We start from the raw sequence: 23,613 nt of genomic DNA on the forward strand, positions 1-23,613 counted from the left end.
AAATATGAAAATAGAAGAAACCTAATCTATTAATAATATAATAATAAAAAATTTATTCATATATTAAAATTAATTACTAATATATTTATGTATAAATATATATAATTTAATTTATTTTTATATATAGTTGAATTTAGTATACACATAAAATATTAGTATAATAATTGATGGCGGAAATAGCATGGTAGAGACTACGGCCTGAGATATGGTTTGTCAAAAAAGAGAAAGGAGGTGAATTCATGCACGTAAGTAGAGAAAAATTGGCATTGAATAATGAATGACACATAAAAGAAATTGAGGTAGACCATACACACAAAATTGAGAAGAGCTAACCGTAGGTAGAGTGAGTGACCATGGTAAAATTGCATGGAAAGATTCCCAAGTTGAAAAGCATATAAATGGCATTAATTATGTGATGATGAAAGGGTTCACATTGACAGTGTCACACACACATTAAACGAATCAAAGCAATGTTGCTTGTCAGCATACCCAATGCCATATACAATTAATGCCTTCCGTCTCTGGCCATGACTCATAGTAAGTAATAACTCATAACTCCCCACTATACAAAACTAACCCTAGCTATATAGTCTCTATACTCTATAATTTTCCACATGCATTCGGATCTCATAAGTCGGTGCCATAACAAAAAATATTTATATAGTCCTATATTATTATTATTATTATTATTATTATTATTATTGCCGCTATGCAAAATTCCAAAACCCACCCTCCTCTCTCACTCTTCATTCTCCAATGAACCAAACACAACCATCTCTTCTCATTTATGACCTTCCTCATTTAAAACTCTCACCTCTCTGATGAGCAGAGAGAGTCACAGAGACAATACTTAACATAATACCTCTCTCTTTCTCTCTCTTTCTCTCTCTCTAAAATAAATGCTGTAGCAAAGGGGTGCCATTAATGAGGCTCTACAAATTGCCAGACCAATCTCATTAAATTAAACGCATGCGACCACCCCAGCCATTTAATTCCACCATTGACCTGACCCACTGCACCGCCATCCACCACCACCGCGTCAAGCTTCAAACTTCAAACCCCTCACTTCTCTCCGGCGGTTCTTCCAATGAACCATCCTTCAATCACCATCTTCCACGTGTCCCCTTTGCACTCAATTCCACCAAAAAATTAATCTTTTCTCCTACCCAGTTCCAAATTTCACCTTTTTTTTCTTTTTCTCTTTCATCTTCTGTTGAACCTCTCCGGCGAAAGCAGTGCCTCGGGATCGCCGCATCTCAGCCGGCTCGACGAAAACCCCGCCGCGCCAGCTGCCGAGGTCAATACGGAAGACCTTAAGAACATGGGGCTAGCGATGGACTTACTCCGCCGCGACGAGCTCCCGCCACCGGCGTACCTCATGCTTGACTCCGACAACGGAAAAAACCCTCTTCGCCGGAAAAATGGTGACTTCATCCCTCTGTAGTATCTGAAAGAGAACACCCTCGGCTTCCCAATAGATCCAAACGGCGAAGGTCTCTTGCTCCAGAAACTGCTGCTGCTCCCTCCTCTCCGGTACCGCCACGGGGACGCCGTCGCCGGCTCCATTACCAACATCCTCTCCGACGCCAAGCTCCTTTCGAACCCAAACGAATAAGAACGTTTCAATAGAAAGTCCCTCCCGTTGAACCCCTCCTCCGGAACTTCCACGGTAATCTCCGGCGCCGCCGAAACCGTCGCCGTAGCATGACGATAGTCCTCCGGAGGAGGCGGAGTGTGCTCCGCCGCTATCCGGTGGAAGATGGCATCGTCGTCGAGACTTGGTCGAATCCTAGCGGCGAACATGGGAGTAAACGGCGAGGCGGCGGAGAGAACCCCGGCGCGGCAGAGAGGGCAGTTTGCGTGGGAACGAAGCCAAGCATCGATGCAATCAACATGGAAGGTGTGTGAGCAAAGAGGCAAGGTTCGAACGTAATCATCGTCTTCGAATTCGAAGAGGCAAACGGCGCAGTCGCGGCGTGAAGATGAACGGCGAGAGGAGGTGCTGTTGAGTTCGCCGGCGTATAGGGCGGCGTAAAGGGAGAAAGGGATGGTTTTGATGACGGAGTCGTCGAGGCCGTAAGGGGAGAAGGAGGAAGGTGGGATATGAGGGTCGAAGGGGGAGTCGTAGTAGTAAGGGAGGGAGTCTAGGTCGCCGGAGGAGGAAGGGAGGAAGGAATGAGTGCGGCGGCGACGGCGGAAGCGTCTTATGAGGCGGTGGAGTGGAGGAGTGAGGTGGCGGGCTATGAGACGGGAGTATGTAACGAGGAGGAAGGCGGCGGCGATGACAACAACCATTGCTATGAGGGGAGGGCTGAAGTCCACCGGAGACTTAGAAGGTGACGGTGGCGGCAGCGTTGACTTGGTGAAGGTGGCGGATGGAGATGGAGATGGAGATGGAGATGGTGTTGGAGGCCATATCCAATGATGAGAAGAAGAAGGTGGCATGATGGTGGTTGAATTAGGATGATGATGGTGATGCATCTGCATGAGACAGAGAGAGAAAGAAAAAAGAGAAGAGAAGAGAAGAGAAGGGAAAGAGAGTGAGTCTCTGACACTGTGCAATTGATAACGCAATGCACAAAACTAAACCGTTGACTGTGGATTTATCTTCTTCTACTTCTCTTTCTAATACAAATAAAGGCCTATCTATTTCTATTTCAAATTCATTGTCAAAAATTATTAAATCATTTAATCATTCATTTTATATAAAAATATTTGTATATCAGATTATCACATTAATTATGGTAACTAGTTTTCCATTGTAAGTTGAAAAAATATATTCTGTAATTATATAGGTATTTATTTTATAAGTTCTCATAAAATGTTATAATAAAAAAATAAAATATTACTAGTTAATTATCGAGTGAGAAAAATTAAAAAAAAAAAGATTTGTCTCAAAATATTAATGTAAGCTAAACATATGATTTAGCATTAATTATTTATTGGATTTTGCTTAATATTATATTAGTGTTGGCAAAACTTTGATGCAAAAGATGTCACAAAAGACATTTATTTTAGAGAGAAATGATTGCGTGTGTTAATTTAGCGGTGTTGACTTTTTTGGCAGGACTTAGAAAGGTTTATGTGTGGGTTGTGGTGGTACGACACGTCATGGTTTGCTGAATTTAAGAGTTTAGAATTTAGACCCAACTGCAACTGCGCCTTCACCTTCCATCTTCTGTTCCACGCGCCATCTTTCTGCTTCTGCCATCTTAGGCGCCAAACATTCAAACATTATTATTACTTTCTTACTACTAACATTCCCATTGTATTCTACTTTCAAGTTATAAATACTCTTTTATTACATAATATTTGTAATGTTTGGGTAGTATTTTTCCTTTTAGGTTACTTCTATAATAATGCAAATTTAAAACAAACGCTATTCACTCAAATTAGTTCTTTCATATAAAGAAGTACTCTCAACTATTTCAATTAATCTCTATTTATAAATTATTTAATCAAATAAATTTAACTAAATTATTTACCCTCACATATACTTATTTTTTTCTTTGCGCTTCTATGGTACTTTTTTTTTCGTTACTGTTGATACTTTGTTTGTTTTTTCGTTATTTTTCTCTTTTATTATTATCGTTATATCACTTTCTCTTTCTCTTTCTCTTCTTTTTCTTTTTTTATTAGAATTTTTTTTTCTTCTCCTAAATCATTTTCATCATCATCATCGTCTTTTTTTATACATATCGTTATTATTGTTATCATTATCGTAGAATTATTGCTATATTGATAACATTGCCTAATCCAAAATTGATTTGGATATATTTTTGTTGATAATTTAGTTATTTTTTTGTGTTGTTTTCAAGCTTGAGTTTGTGTGTCACAATTATTAAGTAATTTTGGTACATTTCTGAGTTAATTAAAGTGTGTAGCAAAAATCGATGTAAAATACTAAGACATTTATGTGTTATTGTTAAGAAATTTCGATATATTTTTATTCTAATAAGTTCTGTATCATTCAAAACTCTTCCTCTTCCTCCTCCTCATCTTTTGCTACTTCTTCTTCTTCTTTTTCTTCATTTTTATCATTTTTTTATTCATCTTTTTCTTCTTGTTTTACATGCTCAATTTTCTCCTTGTTTTACTCTTTTAATAGGAATAAAAACAAAAAAATCAAACAAAGAAGAAGAAAAAACACATAATGCTGTAAAATTATTTGAAAGAGTATAAAACTACATTCATTCAATTAAAAGAAAGAAAGAAAGAAATTAAAAAAAATGCAGCATTAAAGAAAATATTTTTGTGTGTCTATAGCGAAATTTCGATGTAAAAACTAAGACATTTTTGTTTTATTATTAAAAAATATTGGTGTATTTGTATTCTGATAAGTGCTGTATAATTCAAAACTCTTCATCTTTTGCTGCTTCTTCTTCTTCTTCTTCTTCTTTTTCCTCGTCATCATCATCATCTTTTTTTTTCTTATTCACCTTTTTCTTTTTATTTTACCTTCTCAAGTTTCTTCTTATTTTACTCTCTTAACAATAATTAAAAAAATTAAACAAAGAAGAATAAAAACACATAATGCTGCAAAATTATTTTGAAAAAAAGATGAACTTACATTCATTCAACTAAAAGAAAAAAATAAGAAAAAAAAAAGAAGAAAAAATGCAGCATTAAAAAAATATTTTTGTGTATTTGTAATAAAATTTCAGTGTAAAAACTAAGACATTTATATGTTATTATTAAGAAATTTCGGTGTATTTTTATTCTAATAAGTTCTGTATAATTCAAAACTCTTTCTCTTTCTCCTCCTCATCTTTTACTTCTTCTTTTTCCTATTCTTTTTCATCATCATCATCTTCTTTTTTTTTTTATTTATCTTTTCTTTCTTGTTTTACCTTCTCAATTTTTTTTTTGTTTTAGTCTCCTAACAAGAATAAAAACAAAAAAATCAATTAAAGAAAAAGAGAAACATATAATACTGCAAAATTACTTGAAAGATAATAAACCTATATTCATTCAACTAAAAAAAGAAAGAAATAAGAAAAAAAATACAGTATTAAAGAAAATATTTTTGTGCTGTTCGGTAGGTCGGGTACCGTACGGTTCGGGTTGATGCTTCGGTTGGTGGGAAGGAGATCACCTGGTTCCGAGCTGCTGGGTTGAAGAGGGTGTGGACGACTTCCCGAGCACTTCATGTGGAGAGGGGGGTGTCACCTGCAAGGACACTCCGACGCTCTAGTCAGTGAAGTGTGCAGGCGAATAAGGGTTGAGTGGTGTGTGACGTACCTTGGGGGAAGGGCAGGTCCTTCCCCATATATACCGTGTCAGAGGTGGGCCCTGCAGGGATAGACCCACCTTCTTCGAGGCCTCCCTTGCACAGCTGTGGCGAAGCTGTCAGGAACGCGTGTTAGGGACGCGTGTCCGGGTCGAAATCTGAGCGTCTCACCCCCGATCGTTCGGCTCGGTGCTGCTCGGGTTGGGCCGGCCCGTAAACTGCTTGGGTCAGGCCGTAACATGTGCATTTGTAGCAAAATTTCGGTGTAAAAACTAAGAAATTTATGTATTATTATTAAAAAATTACTATATATTTTTATTCTAGTATGCATAATTTAAAACTCTTCATTTTTCTCATCTTCTGCTACTGTTTTTTCTTCTTCTTCTTCTTATTTCATTTTGTCATAATTTTTTTTGGAAAGAAAAAATCAACCAAAGAAGAAAAAAATACATAATGTTGCAAAATCAGCAAAAAAGAGAAGGAAAAAAAATGAAGCAACAACAACAACAATAAAAAGAATGACGAAGAGGATGAAACACGCAAAGAAGAAGAAAAAACAACGCGAAGAAAAAGGAGGAGAAACGCAAAAAAAAAATGAGAAGAAGAAGGAAGAGGAAGAGGAAGAGGAGGAGGAACGCAAGATATAAACTTTGGAGGAGGAACGCGAAAAAGAAGAAACACAAGAAGAACGCGTTTTGTTGAGATAAAGTTAATTTGTTTGGACTTATTTGCCAAAAAAACTTGTATGTGTTCATTGTCGCTGTGAAGGTTCTTTTAATAATATTTTTAAATTACTCTTTTTTGTAAGTGCATAGGAATTTAGACAAGTTTTTTTTTTTTTTGGATAGGATGTGGACACGATGGAATAATGGATCCCATCCCTTTTTAAAGAAAAATATATGGGCCTTGTGGGCTCTCACTGCTAAGAAAAAAAATAGGAAAGGGTGTGGTACAAATAACAAAACGGCAGAAATTGCTGGAGAACCAAAAACCCTAAATCGTACGAGAAGAGCGAATTTGGGAGCTAGGGTTTAAGCTTTCGATCAGTTTCGAAGAAATCAGAAGAGGAGGCAGCCATCATGTTCCCAGGAATGTTCATGCGGAAGCCAGATAAAGCTGCGGCATTGAAGCAGCTGAAATCTCACGTCGCCATGTTCGGTGCTTGGGTTGTCGTCGTTCGAGTCACCCCTTACATTCTTCACTTTCTCAACCGCGACAAAGACAACCTCGAGCTCAGGCTCGAGCTTTAGGCTCCAGCTTCATCAGGTAACTCCCCCCCCCCCCCCGCCCCAATTCACTTCCATTTTAGATTCAATTTTTCGCTACCCGAGGAAAAATAATTAAAACAGAAAACCATTTTTCCTTTAAATATGTTGTATGCGAATTTGGGGAATTCTCTCATTATTTGCTTGAAGTTTCTGAATTTTCTGGTTTGGCAAATAATTGATGAATTGTTACGTTAAAGGTTTCTGTTAAAACGTCCTGTTGTTAACACAATAAGATTTGTAGTTTATTCTACATAATAAGTATTTGACTTGGAATCTATGAGTTTATTTTCGGTATCTTAAAAGCAAATACAGTATGCTGTTTCAGTTAGGATATGTGACGAATTAGGGTCAGTTAATTGAAAATTGAGTGTATCATGTGAGGAATTGAGTTTTGGAAGAGGACTATACTTTAATCTATGTTGACGTTATAACATTGTGCCATTCATGTTTTCCTAAAAGAATATAGTATATGGTATACATCTTAAAATTGGGTTTATGTGGTTGTTTTCAACTTGATGATTAGTATGAATTCTAAAATCAACTATTCTAAAACATGAGTTATAAAGTGATTGCATTTTTCACCCTATTTCCTTCCATTCGGAAATAACTGTCATATTTTGGAAGTATTTAGACATAATTTGAGGTCACACGTTCCAAAACATTGCACTTAATTCTGGACAGAGGTAGTGGTACCTAACCTTTGTCGTGTGTTCTGCTAAAGATGAACTTATAATCATGTGCTGATTAATCATCAAAATCATCAAAAACCAATGCTGATTAATCATAAAAAAAAACAAAAATTAGGATCTCAGGTGGGTATATCATCCTTTATAGTAGTTGTTCTTGTATATATTTATGGTTAATGATTTAGTTTGGATTTATATTCTGTCCATAATTTTAATTATCGTATTTGTGCATTTATCTGAACATCTTTATTTTTATTTAGTGTGCGTTCTTTTAAGGAATCCAGTTTTCTTGGTGTCTACCATTCAATTGTAGTTTCTTCTACTACATTTATTGATATTGTTTTAGTACCTTGCCACATTTCTGTTCATTGAGAACTTGTGTTAATGGCTAGTCTCTTCTTAATTTGTGCAGCTGTCTTGATGTGGAGGAATAGGTGCTTGGGTTCGGAAAGAATTTATGGGAATTATGTTTCAATGTAACCCTGCAAATCATTAGTCCATCTCATAATGTTGCTTGCTAGTTTAAAATTATTAAATTAATATTCCATTTACATTTGGTCATTTGGAATGGTGAGTAGACACTGTATGGCTGTTTAACCACATTGATAAACCGTGTGATGTGAAGGGTTTTTTTCTTTTTTTCTTTTCTTTTTTTTTTTTAAAAAACCAAATGAAACAAAGAGAACATTTGAGGCAGAGTACGTATACGCATAAAATTTTATTACACAAAATTTTCCCCTTTCCCTTTCTAGTTGGTCTTTTTATTAAGCACAAGTTGCATGTATTTTGGTGGGAACTAATCAGATGCTTACTAAATGAGGTGTGTTTAGGTAGGAGTACAAGTGATGAAATACTTTTTATTCTAAAAAGATACTGCTATTATAGATGCAAACATAATTGAATTGGTATTAAGTGAACATGTAATAATATTTATTTATATCTTGATTATTTTGTTATCCAATGATTTATTGACACCTATAGCTACCACCCCCACCGAGAGGGTTCTCTACTACCACTAGTTTCACATGATAACATCACTTTCCAACGAGAATGGGGTCACAACACTTGTGACAAATGGCAAATCTAAGTTCCTTCTTTTGAAAGCACTGGTTGACAATGTTCCTCTACAGCATATTCATACAATTTATTAATTCAATTTCGACACAGATGCATTCCACAACTTAGTGAAAGAAAAGAAGGGGGGCAATGGGGCATGGCATGGAATATAAAAAAGAAATATTTAAGGGAAAAGAAATCGAATCTTTTGATCAAAGGAATCATCTTTTCATAATCTTTGTTTTGTTTATTTGAGTAGATATTACCTTAAATTTAAGTCTCTCAAATTAGGAGGGTTATGTGCACATAAACGTTTCTACTATAAACAGAAATAAAGAGAGAGAAAAAAGTTAGGATAAATGTCTTCTCACTGGTACCTAAAGAAACCTCTGAGAGTCATAGTCTCACCTATTTAGTGCCTTGAAGGACATGCCACCGAACGAGGAATTAAAGTAACACCATGTGTCAGCTCCATCATAATAATAATTAAGCACATCATTTACTCAATCAGCAGAACAAACCCAAAAGATAAAAAACCTTTGAGCCACTCCAAGCTTCCATGATCTAAAAGAAATAAAAGACTTGGAAGAGAGATGTCTGCTTCATCATGGTTATAAAAAAGTGCACACCCCATCATCATGTTCTTTACTTACGTACTGGAATTCTTTTCCTATAGTCCTCATATTGTATTGTTTCACACTTGGCACAAACACAAGGGGGTTGTGACTGGTGACTGGTGACTGGTGATTGAGTGTGGGAATTTTGTCTTTCTTTCTACAGAAAATAGTTAGTCTTGGGAGCTGTGAGATCTTATCTTGTTGTGGTTCATGTGTGTGTGTTTGTAGCAGCAAAAAGTTTCATATGAATGAATTATAACTTTGGAAAGCTACAAGACTTTAGTGGTGGGGGTGCTGTGGATGTGGTTTCAGTGTTGAAGGACAGATATGATAATGATAGAAGCATGTCATAATAAGGGAATTCAAGAAGAAGAAAAAGAAGAGGGAATTAATAGTAGTATTAGAGTACAATCCATGCATTAAATTTCTGCTTTTAATGGATGAATTACCTGGCTCTGTGGGCACCAGTGCCAGCTTCAGCCTCAGATTGGGCCAGGCTATTTTCTCATCTTCTTCACTCCTCTTTATGTCTTTGGGAGTTGAATTCTACAGCTACACAGCTTTCTGGTACTTCTACATTTTCTGGTCCCCACCTTTTTTCCTAATCTCAGAAAAAAGGGATTTTGACTTTAATTTCTCTGTTAATTCTGCTTTGGTTTGTTTTCTTTTTCCTTTCTGGCTTGCCTAAGATTCTCTGGAGATTTTAGGATCTGTTGTTAAGTCCCTTCATACATAGGCTAATGAATCATATCTCATGTCATAATTGAGTCTTTTGGTGAATGTTTAACTTGTAGTTTTATCCATAAACTCTGCTTGCATAACTGAATTTTTTCTGTTTTTGGGTTTACTGTTGTTTTTAGCTATTTGGTAACAATTATGGGATTGGTGATACCTTGGAGCTTCACATTAGCATTGGTTGATGGATATTCAGTTCTTGTCAAATGCCCTATTCGTCAACCAGGAATTCTCATGATTATTGTTGTTGGAGATTGGGTATGTAACTGTAACCATCTTTTTCTTCTGATCAAAGAATTTGTATCACTTGACATATAGATATATAGCAACTATAATAGATAGAATTTCGATTTAACTCTTCGAATCTTTCGGTATTACGATTCTGAATAAGTTAATCGATTTTACAATATTTCTACTGGGTCTAAATCTTAACCTAGCAAGTAGCAACAATCTGTTTGTTTATATATCTTTTGGGTGTAAACAGATATTATCAACACTGACATTAGCAGCAGCTTGCTCAACAGCTAGTGTTGTGGATCTCTTGCTCCATTCCCATGGCAATTTTTGTCCTCCAAAGCTTTGCAGCAGGTACAGGATATCTGCAATCATGGCCTTCTTCTCATGGTTTCTGTCTTTGGCATCCTCTCTTTTCAATCTTTGGCTATTACCCTCTTTGTAATTTTCCTGTATAATATTAGATTTCATTTTTTGGTATTTTTTTAGATATACACACATTCAATTATGTATTGTCATGTCTGACTTTTGAATAAGCAATGAAAAAGAAGATTCTTGGTGCCTCTAACTACTTACCAATGGAAGAAGTGCTATATTACAAAAGGGCACCATAGAAACCTTTGGAATCAAATATATGAATTTGAAAGGTGTTTGTAGCATGACATATTCATAGGTCATGAGCACCATTAAGAATATGATGAATGCAATGGCAACAATGCATTATTACGGATCCTATAGTAAAGTCATTGTCTATCAATTTAACTGTCATTTCTGCAACTACACAATAAATAATTTATGACATTTAATATATTCAGAGGGAATGAAATATTACACAACAAAAGCACCATCTCTGCTTGAAGCTTCAAAGCTTCTTCCATCTTCCATTCAGAACACAAACCCCTTTATCAACACTTAAATAACTCTTCTTGGGAACCAAATCATACACTTATCACAAAGTAACACAATCATCATGTCAAGGATTCAAGAACAAGGCCTAAGTAAACACATTCAGACAAAAAACAAAAGATCATTCAGAAAAAGGTAATAATAAAAATACTGGACTAATCAAAATTTCAGATCAAAGTAAGCATTAAAAGCCAAGTAGCACTTAACCCAAAGATTTATTTATAGGACTCTGCTTGTTTGAGAATCTGTCGGTTTAATATGAGTAGAACCATTGATGTAATAACACATGATTTGTTTAACCCAAAGAACATGATTTGCCAAAAGTAGCAACCAATATGTTGCAGTGAGTGAAGACTAATATCCATCCATGTAATATTTTCAATCGCTCTTAAACAAGTGCTTTACATTTATCTATACTTCCAATGAGAGATTGAATTGGATTACTGATAAAATGACTCAATTATGCCAATAAAGGCTTAGATTACATCTAGAGATTGAATTGCCTTACCACACTGCTTTAAGTTTGAAAGGCTAAGAGGGAAATTGGAGGGAACAAAATTTCATTCTTGACATGGACAAAACAAAGGTCACCACACAATTGCTGCAGAATGAATAACATTCCTCATGTTTGTTAAAGAAACAAAATGAAAGGAGAGAGATATCATAAAATTAAAGTAGTATTTTGTCATTATTGTTCAACTAGCTTGTGACATTTGTTCTTCAAAGAAGCAGTACAGATTCTCAGAACTCAAAAGCACTCGCTGCGGAAAACATCTATTCTAATTGTGACACCTTGCAAAATTAACCACTCTACATCTTTGGTGATGCTCTTCTAAGAAAACTGCATGACCTCAAAAAGTTAGAAACAACTTGTTCTATGCCTACTAATTTATATCCAAGAATCAGTTCCTCAAACTTGCATCATGGGTCATTTCCATTCTTGTTGAAGATACAATCAAATGGATAAGCTAGCCTTTAAATCAAGCAAGAGGAATTTATTCCTTTTCTTAACTTTAATGTGTTTTACTTTATCCACCCTATTGAATAAAATACTTGCATGATCTGTGATCAGAGTCAATCAATGAAGCTCCATGATTTCCAGTAGTATTATCTTTATTGATCCCTTCATTAGTTCTTCAAATCGAATTAGTCAAATTTAGAAAGAAAAATGATGAAAAGTAAACAAAACAAGTGGCATATATTCTTTAGTGGGGGCATGTAGGATTCCCATGAACTCTAACACCTCCTCAAAGCTAAGCAAGCATAATTCTCTTTTTCAAATGCTTCAACCATAAGCCAAATTTAACCCCAAATTCAACAAATGTATATATAATAACCCTTTGACACCAATATTCCATTCTCATAATAATCACAAATACACACACATAGAGATAGAGAAGCATGAAATACAATGAGATATACCATTTCCACCACCCTTATCACAAGCTGAAGTTCGAGAACTCTGAAATCCCATTCAAATGTGATGGATGCAAGGAAGTCGGCATAGGGTCACGCTACAAATGCTCCACTAACACCCTTTGTGACTATGATCTTCACATGCAATGTGCATTACCTTCCCCTACTTTCTTCCACCCTTTCTACAGAAAATGCAACTTCCAATTCATGTCTCACCCTCCAGGTTACCGTTCACTTTACACAATTGTTCAATTATATTAAGAGTCTGTTGTTGGTCAAAAGTTGTTGCATAGACCGTCCGATTTGTGTACTCTAAATTTTTTTAATTTTTTAAACACAAATTAGTGGTCCAATTGTATCCCAAATTTTTAAAATTTTTTACACATAAATCGAAGGGTCCCATCTATGTACCTTCTATAGTTTTAAAAAACACCAGAAATTATCACGTTAAAGTATAACACTCCTCCTACTTCCATATCTAAATTTTTTAGCCTTCTGTGTGTGCCCTTTTATTAGGTGTTTTTCCGGTACTAAAATTTTGTGAATGGGTGATATCAGGTGAGACGGCACGATACTGCAATGCATGTGAGAAGGACGTGAATGGGTTCGTGTACCATTGTAGGTCATGCGGCTATGATCTGCACCCATGCTGCGCGAAGCTTCCGATGGTTGTGGAGGAGGGTGAAGTGAAGCTTTACCTGTACAGAAAAGTGAGGTCATGGTGCCACCATTGCGGTAGAAAGGGAGGTAGTTGGAGTTACAGGTCGAAGTGCAAGAGCTACACCGTTCATGTGGCGTGTGTGAGGGAGATGCTTGTGGAGAATTGGCACCATGTTTATACAAACAGCATCAGCATCAGCATGCAGAGTAGTGTGCATAGGAGTAAGGGGAGGATGAAGAACAGGTGCTGTGATATTGCAGCATTTGCTCTGCAGATTGTTATCTCAGCGATCTTGGGAGATCCAACGCCTATCATTTCTGCCATTGTTGCCTCACTCATTTCAACTTCTTAGAATCTCATCCAAATCTATGCGCGCCTATTATGTTCTTCAATCTACAAAAACAATAACTTTATCGTGTTGATTACCTATAAATCTTTACATAGATTCTGAATAGTTTGAATTTTGAATGATTTGATAACTAGAATATAGAATTTGAGTTTGTTTTGACTTGAGTTCAACCCTGTACAAAAAAGCTATCGTATGAAAAGATCTTCATATAATATAGAGATATTTATATGTTAAATAGTTTTGTTAAAGATATTAGAACATTCAACTTTTTAACTAGAGTATATATATGAAAATATTTTTATGTGAGAAATTATTTAATATAAATTTTTTTTTTTTGAAAATAAGAGCTCAACAAAATAGAATGGAGGTAGAGTTAGACAGCCCCACAATTCTAACTACAACTAAAACACAAACCCAAAATAACAAATAGTCCGCATGTCGTCTTCGGCATAGCTATTAATAACAAAAGAGATCAACACCTATCCACTCGTTAACACTGATCACAGTCTTATTAATAATCTCTTCAACACCTTTGCTTTTATTCTGAAAAATACTCATATTCCTTTCCATCCAAATGTTCTACACGATAGCACAAAAGTATCTTATCCTATGCTTGCTTATTTAATATAAAATTAAACATGCTATTTCATTTTCTATAATATAATAAATTTAGCTATAAAAATAATCTAAATAAGAGTACTTGATTTTTCGCTCATGTATAATAGTTTGCATATTCTATTAAAACTTACTAAAATAATATACTAATAGAGTGATGATTGAGAGTCTTAATTCATCTTCTTAATACTTAAACAGATAAAAATTTAAAAATATATGAAATTTTATCAAAACATCAAAAAGATAAAAAATTCAAAAATTTATTTATTTAAAATTTAGAAAAATAAACTAGGACTCCTAATCATGTTTTATAGCTATATATTTTTATATGTATGTATAACCTTTTTTTTTTGTGATATATATTTACATTGTATTTTTTTTTTTTTTTGTCATTACATTATTCACATATCCACTCATCAACACTATAAGGTTCTTGATTTCAGTCTCAGAATTGGGCTATATGTGATATATAGGCCCAATATCCGCAAGGATACATTAAAAAAAGAAAAAAGAGATGTACCAAAAAGAGTAAAAGAAGAAAGACCAAAAATATGTGAAACCAAGAAGGCAAGAGACAAGAATCTTGACCGCAAAAAGAAAAAAGAATTATGGGAGCAAGAATCTAAATGATATTACTACTTGTTTTGGCTTCACTCTCCAAGGAAAAAACAAGGTCTCAAGACCAAGGTTCAGAAAACCGGACCGGTCATCAAACCGCTCTAGTCACTGGTTCACTGGTTTACTGGTTTAACCGGTTTAATCGATGGTTCAACCGGAAAAACCGTTTAGAGTAGAATAATAAATAAATTATAAATACACATCCTAAAATATAATTATAGTCTGATATAAATCTTAAAATATCTTCGAAATTTAAAACACTACATAAAATATCATCAACCAAATACATATGATCTTATCAAAATCCAAACTCAAAAGTTAAATAGTAATAAAAACATATCTAAATATTAAATCCCAACATCATGGTTTATCAATCAAAATCCGCAAGAACTTGTTGCAAATCTGCTTCGGTGGGATGATCTTCACCTTCATTCCCACCTTGATCAGCAGAAGAAAGAGATGCAGCATAAAGACCACTACTACCACCGCCACTTTGATATAAATCAGCATCAATTTCACCTAATAAAATAGAAATGTTATTATTATATGATAAATTAACAACATTCTAATAAATCATTAGAAACTAAATATACTATACTCACGCAATAAGTCATCCACATTACTAGGAAGATCAGGCTCTTTCTCTACAACCTCTTCAGTCACCCAGAAGTCAACTTGACTGATACTTTCATAATCAATTGGATCATGCTGTGTCTTTTGCTTTCTTTTTTCTTTTTCCTTCCTAAAAAGTTAAATACAATATATGGAGATTTAATAATTTACAAATTTATTATGATAAAGATTACAAATGAAACAATATAGTATTTCATGAAACATATATTACCTGGATTTAAGACGCAAATTATAGGTAACATAAACAATGTCATTCAGTCTATCATGCTCCAATCTATTTCTTCTTTTTGTATGAATCTGGTCAAAAAGGCTCCAATTTCTCTCACACCCAGAAGAAGCAGATGCTTGGCTAAGAATGCGAACAGCTATCTTTTGTAGACATGGAGCAGAGCCTCCGAATAACCTCCACCATTCATCTACCAATTATAAAACCATAACATATTATAAGATATTAATTAAGAACATAGGAGCTCAAAACAAGTTACTATTGATTAAACAAATATTCAACCATATTCTTACCAGGCTTAAGTTCAGATGCAGCTGGAATAACTTCTTGTCTATCAAAACTTTCCTTCCGATCTCTATATAAATGTATTTCTTTCATTGCCTGAACTGAATCCAAATTGTTACACTTGCAATACAAGGTAACAAGATCAAGCAAACCTCGCATAACATCAGGTGCTTCTTTATAATTTTCATTAAAAAAGAATTTAGGATTCAGGAAGTAAGCTGCCGCATGAAGATCTTTCTTCAAATGCTTGTCCCATCTTGAGTTGATAATATCTGTGTACGGCTGATATGCAGTCTTGGATTGCCTAAACATCTCCTTAATTGCATCTTCTGCCCTTAGCATTCCTTCATAAACATATCCCAAAGATGGGGGGTCATCAGCATCAACAACCCTCAGCAAGTAAATCAGAGGGCCCACAAGTTTACATACAGTAAAGCAATCATCCTAAAATTTGACGTCCAGAATGATAGCACTCACAGCTCTACCAGTAGCACTCCTTCCTAATTTGTGATCAGTGAAAATTGAATCTACAACCAATTGTTGCAACTCCTTTTTACGGTCAAAGATGCTCTTCAATGTAATAAACACAGTTGCAAACCGGGTTGCACCAGGACGTACAATTTCTCTCCAACGAGGTCTTTGTCTTAGCCAAGATAAGAAAACCGTATGATTGTACACAAATACTGTGATCTTTGAAGCACGAGTTGCAAGGTTAGAAATATGCGCCATGCTGCTTATATCTTTTAAAATAAGATTAAGGCAATGAGCAGCACATGGTGACCAATAGATATTATCATATTTTCTATTGATAAGCATACCAGCAGCAACATAATTGGCCGCATTGTCAGTCACAACATGCACAATATTATTTGGGCCAATCCATTCAATCACCTCAGAAAACAAAGTACACAAGTGTGAAGCATTTTTTACCATACTGGAAGCATCTACTGATTTCACAAAGCACAAACCTTTAGAACAATACACCAAGAAATTGATTAACGTCCTTTGTCTTTGATCTGTCCAACCATCAGCCATGAGGGTACATCCAGTTTCCTTCCATGCACTCCTATAACTATCAACTAGCATTTGACTTTCTCTTTTAAGATCAGCCAACAAATGAACCCTTAACTTATCATAAGAAGGCCCCTTGTAACCAGGTCCAATACCAGCAACACCATCCAACATATCTTGGAAATATGGCGACATCACAGCATTAAATGGAATTTTACAATCCAAAAGCCACCGAGCAAATCGTTTATCAACCTCGTGTATCGCCTCTTTGTTTTGCAAAACACTCTTAATACTTGGTTGAGCTCCTGGAGTTGTTCTTGGTGCAAACATAGGAGGAATGACTTTGGCTTTTTTCTTTGGATCGCCTCCAACTCCTTGCTGATTCAAGGTACGCTGCTGTTCCTGTTCTTCTTGGATTGCCTCATCAATTGCATCCTCTACCTCATCACCACCCTCTTCACCAAAACTTACTTTTCTTTTCTTTTTGCTGGCCTGAATATCTTTCAACAAACTTTCCATCTGTTTTTCCACATCATATGGAACTTTAGGACATTTTTTCACGTCTCCGGTAATCTTTGCTAGATGTTTCTTCATCCTGTGAATTCCACCTCCATTGAAAACTTGTAGACAAAATAAACATTGATACTGTGGTTTTCCATTCACTGTTTGTAGAGCAACATATTTTCAAGCTAAATCTGTTTTTCCCCTAAGGTTCGAAGAACCTTGTGACTGACTATCGTTAGCACTACGGGAATTAGGATTAGCAGCATCATTCGAAATAGGAGTATCGGCAGGCATGTTATTATTCACAGAATCATTGTTATCAGCAGTTGCTTCTTGATTAATACTATCTTCCATAACTAAAATTAATAAAACATATATGAAATTAAAAACAGCCACAGCAATAAACATTAACAATTCTAACAATTCTAAACAGCCACAGCAGAACAAATTTGAGAAATTCAGCCAGTCAACAAATATGCAAAACCGAGTCCGTTTCCAGCATTAACAAAGTACAAAACAGTAACAAATTTGAGCTACAAAACAGAAATTTGAGCAACACACAGAAATTGAACTACAAACACAAATTGAACTACAAACAGAAATTGAGCAACAGTGCAACACACAGAAATTCAGCTGCAAACCAAGTTAAGAACAAACAGAAATTGAGCTGCAAATCAAGTTACCAACAACCAGAAATTGAGCTGCAAACCAAGTTACCAAGAAACAGAATTTGAGCTGCAAACCAAGTTACTAACAAACAGAAATTGAGCTGCAAACCAAGTTACTAACAAACAGAAATTGAGCTGCAAACCAGGTTACTAACAAAGATGTTCGCAGAGGCAAAGAACAAAGATGAGCAGAGGAAGAGGAAGTCAGTTCACAGAGGCAAGTCGAAGTTCACAGAGGCAAAGAAGTGAAGAACAAAGATGAGCAGAGACGAGTTACTCACCGCGCGACGATGAAGACGATGGGACGGGGCAGATGAAGACGAGGCAGACGGCTGGCTACTGGGCAGGGAACCAGGCGAAGAAGGAGGGTTACTTGGGCTGACGACCAGGCGACGGCGGTTGGGCTGTTGACCGGTGACCGCGGCGACGAAGGAGGGGGCGGTGGCAGGCTGGGGTTCGGGCGTGGAGGGTTCAGCTTCAGTCTTCTCTCATTCTCTGTTCTCTTCTCTCACGAAGATGAACAACACACAGAATTAGGGATTCGGGGGGTGGTTGGGGTCACCGGGTCAGGGTGCTCTTCGGGTCGGGTCGGGTTAAGGGTTTCTTTTTTTTTTTTTTTTTAAATAACGAAACGACGTCGTTTATTCAGAACCGGCCGGTTACCGGTTCGGCCCAACCGGCCGGTTTTTGGTCGGTTCGCCGGTTCGTCGCCGGTTCTTTCCAGGACGGTTTCTGCAGGAGGACCGGACCGTCTGCATCGCCGGTTCACGGTTAAACCGGTTGAACCGGCCGGTCCGGTCCGGTTTTCAGAACATTGCTCAAGACACATGATGCACCATTATCACGTACCTTTCATACCCAACCCACCATTTTGGACTTTTCTTTTCTTTTTTTTTTTTTCTTTTTTTTTCAAACAAGTTCGTGTTTCACTTGCACCACTTCACGAGTTTACTGTCACGGCCTTGAACATACTCCAACGCTACCATGCCAGTACTCGAACTTATTCAACCACTTGAGCTAAGACCAAGTCAGACTAACATTCAAATACTTAGCAAGAAAACTAAGAACACAAGAGAACACAAGAGAAAGGAAGCTTTGGTGCAAAAAATACTTTATTACTCAAATGTTTAATACAAATGACTCACCCATGACTCACAGTAACTTTCACCTCCTATTTATAGCCATCCACCTCCTTAATAGATGGTTAAGATTAAATCTAATCATCGGTCCAGATTAATCATCCAGAACCTTCATCATAATTCACAAATATCTATCATACCACAACTTTCTAAATACTTCTAGATTATTCCATACTACTCTTCAGAGTTTTATATACATTCACACTCTTCTAGAATACTCTATGATCTTTTAGAGTCTTCTAGGACATTCTAGAACGTTCCGGAACCATCTATAACATTCTCAAACACTCCAGAAAACTATACAAACGTTGTTAAAATCTAACTTTTTAAAATTTACCGTGACATTCTCCCCCACCTAATGCGCAGACGTCCTCGTCGCGTTCTGTTCATGATAGCGCTCTAGGTGTTTTTGAAATTGCCACAGATCTTCACGAGCTTCCCAGCTAGGTCCTTTCCACTTGATCAAGTATTGGATACTTGGTGGTACTCCTCTTCGTCGCACGACACGATTGGCTAAGATCTCTTCGATTTCTTTATCAAAGGATCTAATCACCACAAGCGGATTACGACTCGAGTCACCTCTACTCGGTTCATCTTGGTCTTCATGATATGGTTTAAGCATACTCACAGGAAAGACCGGGTGGATCTTCATAGAGGGAGGAAGTTGTACTTTGTAAGCAACCTCCCCAACACGTCATTTGATCTCAAATGGCCCTTCGTATTTGCGGATTAAACTCTTATGAACCTTGCGAAAGGCTTTGAATTGTTGTGGAAGAATTTTGATCATTACCTTGTCTCCCACTTGATAGCTTGTATGCCTCCTCTTCTTATCTGCCCATTTCTTCATCCTCTTGGCAGCTTTGTTGAAGTAAGAACGAGTAACATCTACTTGTTCTTTCCATGACTTAATCATATGATAAGCTTCAGAGCTCTTCCCAGAGTAAGAGGAAGAAAGAGAGTGTGGTGTAAGCGATTGTTGTCTAGTCACAATCTTGAATGGACTCTTCCTTGTGGACTCGCTCCTTTGCAAATTGTATGAGAACTGAACAATGTCGAGAAATTTTGTCCAATCCTTCTGATTAGTGCTTACAAAATGCCTCAAGTAACACTCGAGTAAGGCATTCACTATCTCAGTTTTTCCATCGGTTTGAAGATGAAAGCTTGTTGAAAAATGAAGCTCTAACCCAAGGAGTTTGAATAGCTCTGTCCATAGTCGTCCTGTGAAACGTGGATCTCGATCACTAATGATGCTCTTAGACAATCCCCAGTACTTCACCACATTCTTAAAGAATAGTCGTGCTGCTTCCTCTACAGTGCAGTCAGTAGGGGCAGGTATAAAGGTAGCATACTTCAAAAATCGATCCACTACCACGAAAATAGATCCAAATCCCTCGGACTTCGGTAAAGCAGAGATGAAGTCTAGAGAGACACTTTTCCATGGTCGCTCTGATGGAGGTAGAGGTTCCAACAACCCACTTGGTGTCTTGTTTTCAATCATATCTTGTTGGCACACAAGAGAAGTCTTAACATAGCTCTCCACTTCATCTCTCATTTGAGGCCAATAATAAGAAGATTCAATGAGTGTCAAAGTCCTTCGCTGACCTTAATGATCAGCCCACTTGGTGTCGTGGCATTCTCTCACTAACTTTCTTCTTAGAGTTTCCTATTTAGGGACGTATAGTCTTCTCCCTTTAGTGTAGAGAAGGTCGTCTTCTAGCCAAAATTTTTTGGTCTTATCTTTTCTAGCAAACTCCATCAATTTCTTGGCTAATGGATCATGATGCAATCCTTCTTTGATTGTATGCATAATATCTCCTTCGACCGTAGAAATGGCTACCAACTCAGCCTTGCGACTCAGTGCATCTGCTACCACATTAGTCTTGCCTGACTTGTATTCAAATTCGAAATCAAACTCAGCTAAGAAATCTTGCCACCTAGCTTGTTTGGGGCTTAACTTCTTCTGAGTTTGGAAGTAGCTTGTAGTCACATTGTCTGTCTTGACGATGAAGTGTGAACCAAGCAAGTAGTGACGCCAAGTTCTCAGACAATGCACCACCGCCGTCATCTCTTTCTCTTAAACAGTGTATCGCCACTCTGTATCATTCAACTTGTGACTCTCAAAGGCAATAGGATGTCCTTCTTGCATCAGAACCCATCCAATAGCGTAGTTAGAAGCATCAGTATGGACTTCAAATACCTTTGAGTAGTCGGATAGTGCTAGTACTGGTCCTTCTATGATAGCAGCCTTCAACTCATCAAAAACCTTTTGACACTCCTTTGACCATTTCCAAGGGTTCTTGAGAAGATCAGTTATTATTGATGCAGCCTTGGCAGAGTATCCCTTGATAAACCTTCGATAGTAATTAGCCAACCCAAGGAATGACCTCAATTCAGATACCTTATTTGGCGGCTCTCATTCTTTGATAGTCTTCACCTTTCCTTGATCCATGCAGAGAGTTCCATCTTTAATGATGTGTCCCAAGAAGTGGACTTCGTCCCTTGCAAAGGAACACTTTTCCTTCTTCACATATAGGTTATTCTCTCGCAAGATCTTAAACACGGTTCGTAAGTGTGCTACATGTTCCTCCAAAGTATTGCTATAGACAACAATATCATCTAACTAGACCATTACAAATCGATCAAGGTAAGGTTGAAAGATCTCATTCATCAAGTTACAGAAGGTCGCAGAAGTATTGGTCAAGCCAAAAGGCATCACCAACCACTCATACAATCCATACCTCGTGACGTGGTCTTAGGCTCATCACCATCAGCAATTTTCACTTGGTGATATCCTGATCTCAGATCCAGTTTTGAGAACCACTCGGCTCTACCAAGTTGATCAAACAAATCGGCTATCAAAGGAATAGGGTATTTGTTCTTAATGGTTACCTTGTTAAGTGCTCGATAGTCGATGCATGGTCTCAATGAAGCATCATGCTTCTTTTGGAACAAGACTAGTGCGCCATAAGGTGCCTTCGATATACGGATGAATCCAGCATCTAGCAAATCCTTGAGTTGCTTCTTTAACTCCTCAAGTTCTGGCGGTGGCATCCTATAAGGTGTTGAGGCAGGCAGCTTTGCTTCTGACTCCAATTCAATCGTGTGGTCCACCTTCCTCCTAGGTGGTAGTTGTTTTGGCAACTCGAGTGGCATCACATCCTTATTTTCTTCAAGAACTTTCTTGATTTCGAGAGAAACGTCTTCTCTTTTAGATGTTGACTCCTCTTGTAATAAAGCCAAATATGTAATCTCTCCCTTCTTGAACCATTTCTTAAGTTGCATAGCAGAGAGCATAGGTGGTCCTCCAACTTTAGAGACTGTAGGGACCATGCATGGAGACCCTTTCTCCATGATGCATACTATGTCGTAGTATGGCATAGGTATTATATTTGCCTTCCTTTGCAAATCAAGCCCGATAACTATTTTGAAATCGTCCATGGGTGCTACTGAGAAATTCACAAGGCCCTTCCAAGAATCAAGAGTCATCTCAACCCCTTTTGCTACACTCTTAAGGGGTTTACCCTTGGTGTTCATGGGTTTGAACCAGCCATTCTTTTCGGTGATCTTCAACCCAAGCTTCTTTGCTTCATCAGGCGTGATGAAGTTATGTGTAGCACCAGTGTCGATCATAGCCATGACGGGTTTTTCATTGATAACACACATTAAGCCTTTCTTTTTTGCGGTGCTTGCCTCTTTGCCCTTCACAGCATTCATGAGTTGGATAGATCCAACAAACTCAGTTACTTGAGATTGGGCCCCTCGTTCCTCGGCGATAGATGCCAGAGTCCCTAACTTGGGACAGACCTTCATTTGGTGTGGTCCCTTGCACACGAAGCATCCTCCTTTGGGTACGAAAGTCTTCTTCTTTTTCTCATACTCTTTCTTTGAAGAGTATTTCCCTTCCTTTTTGGTTGAGAAACTCTTCCCCTTGTCTCCCTCCACCTTTAGTAGAACTAGGTTTGGAGGAAGACTTGGGTTTAGAGTCTCCCCTATGATACTCAGTGAGTGATTTGGCCACTACGATAGCCTCATCGACATCTTTAATATTCCTTCTTTGTAGTTCTTGCTTTGCCCAAGGTTGGAGTCCATCAATGAAGAAGAACAATGCATCCTCTGATGTTAAGTTGAGGATTTGAAGCGTGAGAGTAGTGAACTCCTTTACGTGTCGCTAATCGTACTGTTGTGTTTCAACTCCTTCAACTTCTTCCTTGCTTCATAAACCACATTCTCAAGAAAGAATTGTCTTTTCAACTCCCTTTTGAAATCTTCCCATGTGGCTATGTTGCAAGTACCATTTTTCATATCTACGCACTTTCTCCTCCACCACAAAGTATCATTATCGGAAAGGTGGAGAGCTGTATTGCGTACCTTTATTGCTTCTTCGACCACCCCTTAGCCTTCAAAGTACCTCTCCATTTGCCATAGAAAGTTTTCCACCTCTCGAGTGTCCCTCACGCCCTTGAACTCCTTTGACTTTGGGAGATCAATCTTTGTCGTCTCCCTTATAATGGTTGGTCGAGATTTTGCCTCCTCGAACCAAACTCGAACTTCCTCAAATAGCTTCAAGGAATTCTCAAGTTTCTCTTCAATTTGGAGCATGCTTTTTTTGAAAGTATATAGTTCTCCCAACATGTGAGCCTCGAGGGTCTCATTGTCATGTTCTATCCTTTGGAAGCGCTCATCCATAGAGGATAGAACATTCTCCAACATAGAAACTATCTCTTCTAAAAAGTTAGAGTTCTTACCTCTAGGCTCA

The 23,613-nt window shown here is 37.2% G+C and overlaps 7 protein-coding genes across 7 annotated transcripts; 3 read left to right on the plus strand and 4 right to left on the minus strand.

Moving 5' to 3' along the window:
* Positions 1 to 433: 433 nt before the first annotated feature.
* Positions 434 to 2,706, minus strand: LOC107628941 (RING/U-box superfamily protein). The gene has a single exon (XM_016331585.3). It carries the CDS (start codon positions 2,485 to 2,487, stop codon positions 1,204 to 1,206), a length of 1,284 nt encoding a protein of 427 aa, XP_016187071.2. The 5' UTR covers positions 2,488 to 2,706; the 3' UTR covers positions 434 to 1,203.
* Positions 2,707 to 6,309: 3,603 nt separating this feature from the next.
* On the plus strand, positions 6,310 to 7,820 carry TOM6 (translocase of the outer mitochondrial membrane 6). The gene is made up of 2 exons (XM_088509888.1): positions 6,310 to 6,496; positions 7,597 to 7,820. The coding sequence occupies exon 1, from the start codon at positions 6,310 to 6,312 to the stop codon at positions 6,478 to 6,480; it is 171 nt and encodes a 56-aa protein (XP_088366014.1). The 3' UTR covers positions 6,481 to 6,496; positions 7,597 to 7,820.
* Positions 7,821 to 7,949: 129 nt separating this feature from the next.
* On the plus strand, positions 7,950 to 10,413 carry LOC107628939 (CASP-like protein 5C1). The gene is made up of 3 exons (XM_016331583.3): positions 7,950 to 9,424; positions 9,718 to 9,850; positions 10,077 to 10,413. The coding sequence occupies exons 1-3, from the start codon at positions 9,294 to 9,296 to the stop codon at positions 10,269 to 10,271; spliced, it is 459 nt and encodes a 152-aa protein (XP_016187069.1). The 5' UTR covers positions 7,950 to 9,293; the 3' UTR covers positions 10,272 to 10,413.
* A 1,690-nt stretch (positions 10,414 to 12,103) lies between these two features.
* Positions 12,104 to 13,393, plus strand: LOC107628937 (uncharacterized). Its single transcript, XM_016331581.3, has 2 exons — positions 12,104 to 12,371; positions 12,707 to 13,393. Exons 1-2 carry the CDS (start codon positions 12,134 to 12,136, stop codon positions 13,159 to 13,161), a joined length of 693 nt encoding a protein of 230 aa, XP_016187067.1. The 5' UTR covers positions 12,104 to 12,133; the 3' UTR covers positions 13,162 to 13,393.
* Positions 13,394 to 14,761: 1,368 nt separating this feature from the next.
* On the minus strand, positions 14,762 to 15,934 carry LOC148569709 (uncharacterized). Its single transcript, XM_088509998.1, has 4 exons — positions 15,544 to 15,934; positions 15,236 to 15,440; positions 14,994 to 15,133; positions 14,762 to 14,910 (listed from the first exon to the last, which is right to left on the minus strand). The coding sequence occupies exons 1-4, from the start codon at positions 15,875 to 15,877 to the stop codon at positions 14,762 to 14,764; spliced, it is 828 nt and encodes a 275-aa protein (XP_088366124.1). The 5' UTR covers positions 15,878 to 15,934.
* A 45-nt stretch (positions 15,935 to 15,979) lies between these two features.
* LOC148569710 (uncharacterized) lies at positions 15,980 to 17,404 on the minus strand. The gene is made up of 2 exons (XM_088506601.1): positions 17,269 to 17,404; positions 15,980 to 17,166 (listed from the first exon to the last, which is right to left on the minus strand). Exons 1-2 carry the CDS (start codon positions 17,402 to 17,404, stop codon positions 15,980 to 15,982), a joined length of 1,323 nt encoding a protein of 440 aa, XP_088362727.1.
* A 3,527-nt stretch (positions 17,405 to 20,931) lies between these two features.
* LOC148569711 (uncharacterized) lies at positions 20,932 to 23,159 on the minus strand. The gene is made up of 4 exons (XM_088506602.1): positions 23,036 to 23,159; positions 21,596 to 22,846; positions 21,292 to 21,431; positions 20,932 to 21,198 (listed from the first exon to the last, which is right to left on the minus strand). The coding sequence occupies exons 1-4, from the start codon at positions 23,157 to 23,159 to the stop codon at positions 20,932 to 20,934; spliced, it is 1,782 nt and encodes a 593-aa protein (XP_088362728.1).
* Positions 23,160 to 23,613: the final 454 nt, after the last annotated feature.

Source organism: Arachis ipaensis, chromosome B3 (assembly GCF_059453495.1).
Source record: "Arachis ipaensis isolate K30076 ecotype BB chromosome B3, ASM5945349v1, whole genome shotgun sequence".
Classification (NCBI taxonomy): domain Eukaryota; kingdom Viridiplantae; phylum Streptophyta; class Magnoliopsida; order Fabales; family Fabaceae; genus Arachis; species Arachis ipaensis.